At 46.8% G+C, this 9905-nt stretch overlaps 1 protein-coding gene and 1 non-coding gene across 7 annotated transcripts in view; both read right to left on the bottom strand.

The window, feature by feature from the left end:
• Positions 1 to 9905, bottom strand: part of SIGLECL1 (SIGLEC family like 1) — a 36101-nt gene that overhangs the window by 15892 nt on the left and 10304 nt on the right. Inside the window, exons 5-7 of one of the 6 annotated variants that reach the window (XR_334002.3) lie at positions 9370 to 9579; positions 8199 to 8283; positions 7347 to 7862 (exon numbers count right to left, since the gene is read on the bottom strand). Coding sequence is in view for 5 of the 6 variants with exons in the window: in XM_014586352.1 (XP_014441838.1) it covers positions 2946 to 3084; positions 4066 to 4101 (175 nt within the window). In the remaining variant the exon portion in view is untranslated. The other 5 variants (XM_014586355.2, XM_014586353.1, XM_014586352.1 and 2 more) reach the window with 5 other exon arrangements.
• LOC114007140 (Z6 small nucleolar RNA) lies at positions 8119 to 8203 on the bottom strand. The gene has a single exon (XR_003548779.1). It is a non-coding gene; the product is annotated as a Z6 small nucleolar RNA (small nucleolar RNA).

The following is a 9905-nucleotide window of genomic DNA, read 5'->3' as shown; positions in this document are numbered from 1 at the left end:
CCAGCGTGAGTTTTAAGCCACTGGGTCCGGGACGTGAACCGCGGTCGACTACGTGGGAGTCCAGCGACATAGCCATTACGCTAACTGCTGGTTCCCACTTTTTTTTTTGGTAATTCTACTTGTTCTTAATCCTTAAGATTCTATTTTACTTCCATCATTAGCTTATCAGCTATATCTTTTAGATAATTTTAAATAGTTGCTCCCTCTTAAAGTTATTATCATAGTCTATTTCCAAATAATATTTAACCACTTTACATGTAGTGTAAAAAATATATTATATTTTGGGACCAGCAGTTGGCATAATGGCTATGTCACTGGACTCCCGTGTAGTAGACTGTGGTTCAAGTCCTGGACCTGGTTAAACTCACACTGGGTGCATGTATTTGTGTGCCCAAGATCCCAAGAGAAAAATGGAGGAGAAGGGATTGCCGCATGGCCATCTCTCCTGGGGGTTGATTTTGTCTCACTTTTGTCTCTTTTTCTCTGTTTTTCTGGTGAGTGCATGTGCCCTATAGCAAAAACCTGTCAAAAATATATATGTATATATATATTATGTTTTTAAATACAATGTAGTCTTATTCAGCATCCTTTGTATTATGTTTTAATTTAATATATTTCCTCATTCTTTAAATAAGTAAAAAACTTATTTAAGGTTTTGTATAGAAAATGGATTTCTCGTAGATATTATATAATTAGATTTTTTTAAAGAGAGATTTTTCCTATAGGGCACATGTGCTAGCCAGAGAGACAGAGAGACAGAGAGTGAGAAATCACTCCCCAGGGGGATAACCATGCCACAATCCCTTATCTTCCATTCTCCTCTTAGGATATTGGGCATGCATGCACATGTGCCCAATGTGAATTTCAAGCTTCTGGATCCAGGACTCAAACCACGGTTGCCCATGTGAGAGTCCAGAGACATAACCATAACATCATCTGCTGGTCCCTATAATTAGATTTTTTAAATTCAATTTTCCAAGTTCTGCCTTTCAATTAGGACATTTACATTATTCACAGTGTAACTGTATATGACTGGCTTTAAATTTACCATTTTGCTTGTTTTGTTGTTGTTGTTGTTTGTCTGCTCTTTTCTTTTTTCCTCTCTTCTTGTCTAGTATTCACTTAAGAGAGTATTTTTATGATTTTATTTTATTTCCATCATTAGCTTATCAGTTATACCTTTAGTAATTTTAAATAGTTTTTTCCTCTTAAAGCTTTCAACACAGTCTACTTCCAAATAATATTTAACCACTTTACATGTAGTGTAAAAACATTATAATACTAGACTTTCACTTGCTCTCCCATCTTTTCAGGTATTGTTGTTATACATTGCACTTCTCACTATTTTATTTTTTTTATTACTGTCTTCAAATTTATTAATTAAAAATTTTAAAAAATTTATTCATTCATTCTTATTTTACTGGAGACACACACACACACACACACACACACACACACAGAAAGGGGAAGTGAGAAAGCAAGCCACCAGCTCTGGACTCAAACCATGGTCAGCCATGTGGGAGTGTCCAACATCTTAACCACCACAACCACCTGCTGGCTCCTTCTCAGTATTTTATTAACTCCCTCATACCGTGTGGCTATTTTTTCTTTTAGACATTTATATATTAAAGTTACTAAAATAAGAAAATTGTTTTTAATATTTACTGTCATTTTGATCATTCCCATTGCCCAATACTGAGGCCCAGAGAAGGGCAGGGACTGGTCAAGGTCATGTGGCCAAAAAATAGACATATCAGAGTCATGATCTAGGTCTCTGGACTCCAAACCCAGTGTCCTTTCCCATGTACTCTGATGCCTTAAAAGCTGCTATGTCATCATGCTCAAGCTCCTTCACCTCCCTAAGTCACTAGCCTCAAGTATCAAATATGAAAATATATCAGCCTGTTTTGTCCACTTCATAATGTTGGAGAGACACAGTAGGAAAAGAATACAGTGATGTGCAAAATGAGTTTTCAGTTTCAACCTGTGGGGCAAAATTAAAAAGATGACCACCCCCTGCTCCCAACACATACCATGATTCCTGCCCCCTGGTTACTCCATGAAACATTAATCTAAGCACTTTGGTTTGTAGTGATGACGGAGCTGTAGTGATGACTGATGGATTACTATCAGTTTATCTTAAATTGAGGTTTTTATCCTGGACTATTTGGGTGGGTGCAATGTAATTACAGAGCCCTACAAAGTGAAAGAGTCAGATTGATTCTGAAGGAGAGAAAAGGGTAAATAAGTCAGAAGAGAAGGCCAGAGAGGTACAAAGCATAGCAAGGGCTCAACTTGTCATCGCTAGCTTTAAAGATGAAGGAAGGTGGCGAGGAGCCAAATTCCGGAAGCTGAGAATGACCACACCTGAGGGTCAGCAAGGGGACAGAGACTTCAGTCCTACAACTGAATGTGACTGAGGTCTGCCAGTAATCGGAACATGATGGACACAGATTCATCCTGAGAGCTTCCAGAAAGCGATGCAGCTCTGCTGACACTTGATGGAGACCTTGTGGAAGTGGGAGCGGGGAACTGGTTGGGCCACATTTTACCCAACTTTTGACATGTAGTTCTTTCTTTTTATTTATTTATTTTTTTTAGAGATTTTCGCTATAGGGTGCGTGCACTCGCCAGACAGACAGAGAGAGACAGAGAGATAGAAAGCGAGAAATCACCCCCCCAGGGGGGATAGCCATGCCGCAATCCCTTCTCCTCCAGTCTCCTCTCAGGATCCTGGGCATGCACGCACACACACCCGGCATGAGTTTTAAGCACCTGGGTCCAGGACGTGAACCACAGTCAACTACGTGGGAGTCCAGCGACATAGCCATTATGCTAACTGCTGTTTCCCTTGACATGTAGTTCTTGAGATAATAAATTGGTCTCATTTTAAGCTGCTAAATTTGTGGTAATTTACTATGGCAGTAATAGGAAACCAAACCAACCTGGATATGAAGCCAGCTCCAAGGAAAGGGTTCTAGATTCTCCTGCAAGTGGATGGAACAGCCGTCTGAAGGCCTGACCTCTGCGTCCCATTTTCCAGATGGTTCCAGGCCCTTCTTTCACCAGGAACTGCTTCTCTGTCTGAAAAACGGCCTAGTTCAGAGATTACAAACGAGTGGCTCCATGGGGGGATTTAGGAAGTTGTATTTAGCCTATATAAATTTTCTTTAATTAGTTGCCAGTATTTCTTAGTCAGGATCTGAGCTGGTTAAGGGAGCTGGTTCTCACATGGCTGACTGTGATTTGAATCCTGGCCCTGGCAGCTTTATAAACATGCTGGGTATGTGTGCGCAAGTACTCAACATCCTGACGGGATGGAGAAATGGAGGAGAAGACAGTATAGTGTGACCACGCCCTACCGAGAGTTTCTGCCTCCCCCTCTGCCGAGTGCACATGCCCTTTAGCAAGAAAAAAAGAATGAGGATCCTCACACAGAAGTCTGAAAATTAGATCTGACAACATATAGCAACGTAAGAGTGAAGGGCAATTGGGAACCAGCAGTTAGCGTAATGGCTATGTCGCTGGACTCCCACGTAGTCGACCACGGTTCGCGTCCCGGACCTGGTGGCTTAAAACTCACGCCGGGCGTGTGTGCGTATGTGCCCAAGGTCCCGAGAGGAGAGCGGAGGAGAGGGGATTGTGGCGTGGCCATACCCCCTGGGGGGTGATTTCTCGCTTTCTGTCTCTATGTCTCTCTCTGTCTGGTGAGCGCACGCGTCCTATAGTGAAAATCTCTAAAAAAAAAAAAAAAAAAAACAGTGAAGGGCAATGTGAAGGCTCTATTGGGGGCACCTCTCTCTTTCTGACTCTCTCATGAAAGAAATAAACTTTTAATTTTTTTTTCACATCAGGAAGATGCCACCCAAGCTTCCAAATAAGGAACCATTTCTCTTTCATACTTTCACCAGTTGTCAAATTTCTTCTTCCTCCCTGAACTTACCACCTCTAATGAAAGCCTGGGGAGAGCTTTTGGGCTTGTTCCAGGCAGGACTTTGCCAGTAACTCACTAGGAAACGTTGGGCACGTCCGGTCCCATCTCTGGTTCCCCCTCATTTTCCTCACCTGTAGGTTCAGAGGGTCTTGCCCAGGAACATGCATCAGGTCCTTCAGACTCTAAAATGCTGATCCCACAGGTCGTCTTTCTAGACGACCTCTTTCCCCCCTCTAAATAATCACTTCCTTTCCCAAATGTGCTGCCTGGTTCGAGTTCCAGAGCTGCAGCCTGGGTCTTCCTCAGCGCTATTTCCTTGAAAACCAAACGTCTTCCTAGAGTTTAGCAGCTGCGTCAGGTAACTGACGGGCTGACGTACACACTAGAGAACTTTCTAGAGGGAAGAACTGATTGGACTGACTGAGGATTCACGACGAGCCCCATGAACTACCTGGTACGCTGCCCAGCTCGTCGGCCTGCCCTGGTGGCCCTCGGTCCTCACCAACCTCCAACCAGCCAGTGGATAACGGCCCGCGAAGCCCCCCCCCTGGTACCAGCCGGGGGAACCCGCCCCGCGAAGCCACGCCCTTGTTACACCAACTGGAGCCTAGCCAGAGCCAATCAGGGCCGAGGATGCCCGGAGCTTCTGGGGTGGGGCGTGGCCAAGGAGGGGACTCCTCAGGTGTCCAGGTGCTGAGTCGTTGATAGTGGGCGACCCCAGCCGGTGAGCGAATCATTTTCTTGAGATGGTGGTTCTAGACCCCTTCTGGCCCTCCAGACTCCAGGTCAATGAGCTGTTAAGAGATTCCCCCTTCCACTCAGTACGTGCGGGCAAGCAGTGATGGGCTGATTGGAGCCATTGACCCAGAAGGAATGCCCAGTGCTCGACTCCAAGGGCCAATTAGAAGGCTCCCTGTGTACCCCTTTTTATCCTGCCCTGCAGCAGAGGCCTTTGCTGCCAACAAAACAAGACCCAGGAGAAAGCCCTGGCTCTCCATTCTCATGCCAAACCCACCGCTGTCCTAGTCCCGAACCGATTGCCATCCTCACTCCTAGTTCCCTCTAGACCGCAGTCTCTCCTTCCCCACACGTACCACTTCTTCCCTGCCCAACCTTGTCTGCCATTCCCTCTCAAATAGGATTTTTTTTCAGTAGAAGTAAACACCAGGCCTATTATCGAGGCTTCTAGCCTCAACTTAAAACTTAAGTGATTATCAACCATCTTTCCGAAATTACAGCACGCAGGAGGAAATAACCCTCCACGTATGAGAATAAAACCAAAAAGAAAGAAGGAGAAAGAAAGAGAAAACAAAGGAAGGAAGGAAGAACGAACGAATGGACAAAAGACTAGACCTCCGAGACTCTGCAGGTTCTGGCCTCTCGGGGGTGTCCTCACACATTCCAGCCAGGTCGGCTCGCTCTAGGCTCTGGAACTTACCAAGCCTCTCCCACTGCGAGTCTAGAGCCTGTTGTCCTTCTGCCTGCCTAGCTTCTACCAATCCTTTAAGGTCTGAAGGCAAGGGCCGCTGTTTCGGAGCGCTGTCTCTGATTTTGCACTCCGAACCAGGTACTTCTCCTGTATTTCCTAATGGTGTCCTGTCTTCTTATTTCTAGCACTTGTCAACATCTTGGTCTGTGAGTTCATGTGTTTCCTCGTTGTTTGCTCCCTGTGTAGACCATGACTCCGTAGAAGCAGGGCTAGGGTCTTTCTCGTTCCCCTCATCACCTGGCACATGGTGAGCGCTATTTCTGTGAGATGTGAGGGCCGTATGTGACAGGAGGGGCTCGTGGAAACGTCTGCCCTGCGTACAGGATGGCTCTTGCGCTGATGCTGCAGAATCACTGTACCTCCCCACAAATACGACCCCGGCAGGGAGACGACCTCTTTCCCCCCACTGGAAACTACTGTCGTTTGGCTCTAAAAGGGAGAGGATCATCATTCAGAAAGGAACAGTATACAACCATGGTTCGTTTTTAAAAAACCATTTATTTATTTATGTATTCATTTTTTTGTGGGTTTTGGACCACTGGATACAGGACTTGAACTACAGTTGGCCAAGTGGGAGTCCAGAGACTAAACCATCATGCCACCTGCTGGCTCCAGAGCCATGGTCATTCTGATGCCAGAATTCATTTCTCGTTCTTTGCATGCCTGCCTTTCAGCCTGAAAAAGGAAGTATTGCAATAACGTCCCAATGACGCTCTTTGCCCCCAGTCTTACCTCTTCTAAATTTCATATATATATATATATATATATACATACATACATATTTGTATCTGGCTACTCCACATTCCTTTCTTCAAATCTTATGACAGTTTATAATTCATTCATTCATTTAATTATTTAACAAACTTTTTTGGGAGAGCTTTTCGCTATAGGGCGCGTGCACTTGCCAGACAGACAGAGAGAGACATAGAGACAGAAAGCGAGAAATCACCCCCCAGGGGGGATGGTCATGCGCAATCCCTTCTCCTCCATTCTCTTCTCGGGATCTTGAGCACGCACGTACGCATACGTGCCCGGTGTGAGTTTTAAGCCACCAGGTCCGGGACGTGAACCACAGTCGACTACGTGGGAGTCCAGCGACATAGCCATTACACTAACTGCTGGTTCCCTATTTAACAAACTTTTTTGAGGGATTATTAGTTTTTAGACACCATTCTAGGTGCTGGTGACACAAGCAGAAAACAAGATAGGACCGGCCCTGTAGAACAGTGGTTAAGTGTTGTACATGGGGAGCCATATCCCGCATGACTGACCACAGTTCAAGACCTGGCCCAGGGGCCTGAGAAACAACCCATGTGTTCTTGCATGCCCCAATCCTGATGGGATTCATACATGGAGGAGAAAGAGGAGTGTGGCATGACTGCACCTCACTGGGTTCCTTTCTCTGACTCTTTGTTTCTGTCTCTCTCTGGGGAGTGAATGTGTCCTCTGGCAATGACAACAAAAAAATTTTTTTGAGAGGTTTTTGCTATCGGGCACGTGGGCTCACCAGAAAGATAGAGACAGAGAGACCGAAAGCGTGAAATTACCCCCTAGGGGGGATGGCCATGCTGCAATCCCTTCTCCACTCTCTTCTCGGGATCTTGGGCATGCACACACATGTGCCCAGCGTGAGTTTAAGCCAGCGGGTCTGGGACTCAAACTGTGGTCGACTACATGGGAGTCCAGCGACATAGCCATTATGCCAACTGCTGGTCCCCCCAAACTTTTTAATTAAAAGAAAACAGGATGGACCAGGTTTCATGGAACTTACATTGTAAAGAAGTCAGGATAAGGTCTTACAAGACAGAGCTTCGACACCTTATCCTGGGATTCAGGGTCCATCATTAGGTCTTCCTCCAACCACATCTCTGGACACCACTTTCTGCCCACTCCCCCACCCCTAGGGACATACCATGTGAGGGTACTGAAGTTAAAAGTGTGTGTGTGGGGGGTGAGGGAAGTCACAGGCATACAGCCACTGAGCACTGAAGTCGGAGTTCAATCCAAAGATGATGGCTTCAAAGCCTGGTATTCTTACATGTGCACACAGTCTAGGCACACAGTAGGTGTGCCAAAGCTATTTTCTGCTGGACCTGTTTTATAGTCTCAAGTGTATTTTTGTTCTTCCTTTGACATTATTTGGAGGGGGGCATGTTTCTTCTGGCTAACCCAATCAACAGATCATGGAGTTTGCCTTCAAAAGTTCCAAGACCAGATCTAATGGTGACCCCTATTTAATGGACAGACAGCCTGAGGGACAGGTAGGGGTTGAAAGGGTTTTGGGGCCTGAGGACACTCCAGGGGTTCCAACTTTATTATGGCCCCAGAATTTCTATGGATTCTGTGGATTTTGTGGACGTCTGTAATTCCAGGGACAGTGGGGTGCCAGGTACGATGTAGTTCCCACAGGGTTGCTGTCTCCAGTTTATCTTGCCTTTCCTGGAAGGGGTGTGGGGGTGTGGGACAAGAACAAAGAAAGGATGTTGGAACTGGTTTAGAGGTGAGGCATTCAAATCTTAAACAGACAACCCTTTGAACACAGCATCAAGGCAATGTGGAATGACCCTTGGCTTAGTCTTTCCTCCCAATTCCATGGCTGAAATGTACGACCCTGTCTTTCACTTCTGGTCTTCCCTCTGGGCTTCTCCCGGAAGCCACTTGCCTGTTCCCCAGAGCCCGCTGGGAAGTTTTGCCTGATTTCAGTTCCCCCTCTCCTCTGGGCCCCCATAACCCCCCGACTTGGCCCAGTTCTTTGGGTGAGGGTGCCTTTCTCACCAGCCTGGGTGCTCTCTGAGGGCAAGGCCCGGGTTTGACCCACTTGTGTGACCACAGCATTGCTCAGCATAGAGATCAGGTGGTTCTGCAGGGAATATGGAGGGATTTAGCAGATGTAGGGGGTTATCTACAAAGGAACACCAGCCTTCAGGCAGGATGTTGGGGAGGCAGCAGGGCACTTCCAGTCTTAGAGAATGTCAAATAACCATGAAGCCTAGCACCTCCAGGCACTCTCTCAAGCTCTGCCGAGGAGGTGGGACACAGGATGTAAGTGTGACCCGGTCTCCAAGCACTTTGCTCTGATGGGGTTGTGCTGTCTACACTAACCACTAACTGCTGCCTGCAAAACACTGCGAGACCAGACCCTTTGGTTTCCACCTGGATTATGGTTTATCCCCCAAAGTTTCATGTTTTGGAATTTGATGTTGGGAGGTGGTGAGACCTAGGGGGAAGTGATTGATTCATGGTGATCGTGCCATGGAGGCAACATTCTTGTGACTAGATTAATGTTGCCTCACACAACCCAGTGAGTCTTAGATCTCACTTGAAGAGGTTAGTTTTTGTGAGAGCTGGCTGCTATGGAAATAGGAGCAAGCTGCTCATTCTCTCACTCTGCGCTTGCCACTGTTCTGTGCCATGCTATAGGCCTAGGTCTTTGAACTTTCCTGTCACCAGAATTGTGAGTTTGTAAATAAGCCTTCCCTTTTTTTTAAAAAAAAAAAGAAGAATTATTTATTTTATTTGTTACTAGTATTTATTTATAATTTGACCAGAGAGAGAAAGGAAAAGTGAGAAAGCAAGCCACCAGATCTGGGACTCGAACCATGGTCAGTCACATGGGAGTCCAGCGTGTTAACCGTCACACCACCTGCTGGCCCTCTTCTCTTTATAAAATCCCCCAGGCTCAGGCATTTCTGCTGGACATGCAGAAACAGACTGCGACATACTCCTACCCTACAGCCTCTTAAAGGTTCTCCCACCCTCTTCTCAGGGGAGTTCGGCGAGCTGGGGATGGGCGTAAACTGCTGTTTTAATGACGAAGTTATTTCTCTTCATTTCCGTCTTTCTTGCACTCTCTGGGCCATGATCTCCTTGTCTCTAAAGTAATCTGAAGGCACATTTTGACATTTAGCTATCACGTAGGATTGAGGGCCATCGGTCCCTCAAAAACCTGTATGTGCCTCGGCGTGGACTTCGCTGTCGTTATCCTGGTGGGCTCAGACACAGCGGGTAGTCACCAACATCCAGGTCTCAGACGGCGGGAACAGCTACGGCTTTTCCTGGCTCGGCAGGCTTCAGGGCCATCCCGGGTTTCTGGCCGACTCTGACCTTGCGGCTTTTTCTGGCTTTGGCCGCCTTCTCCGTTCTGGCATGTTTCACTCTGAGGAGGGGAGCTTCTGATCAGTCCCGGCCGCTCAACCCCCTGCAACCTCACATAGGCTCTGGCCTAGACCAGCGGTTCCGGCTTACCGCCTCAACACCACCGCTGGCCCACCGTGTTATCTGGGGCAGGTCTCCCTGGGAATTCGCATCTGGTGTAACGGGGACACCCTGCTTAGCAGGCTGTGAGGCGCAGGTGAGTTCAGCTGTGAAAGGGCCTTGCAGACCGTAAGGAGAGGCTGCTGTCTGTGAGTCCAGCTGATTATATTTTGAAAACAGCTCCTCACCTTGTGCTGCGCCTGCTCCTCTTCCTTCTGTCCCCTGATA

The sequence above is a fragment of the Tupaia chinensis genome, unplaced genomic scaffold (assembly GCF_000334495.1).
Source record: "Tupaia chinensis unplaced genomic scaffold, TupChi_1.0 Scaffold000129_1, whole genome shotgun sequence".
Classification (NCBI taxonomy): domain Eukaryota; kingdom Metazoa; phylum Chordata; class Mammalia; order Scandentia; family Tupaiidae; genus Tupaia; species Tupaia belangeri.
This window is presented reverse-complemented; position numbering and strand designations above follow the sequence as displayed.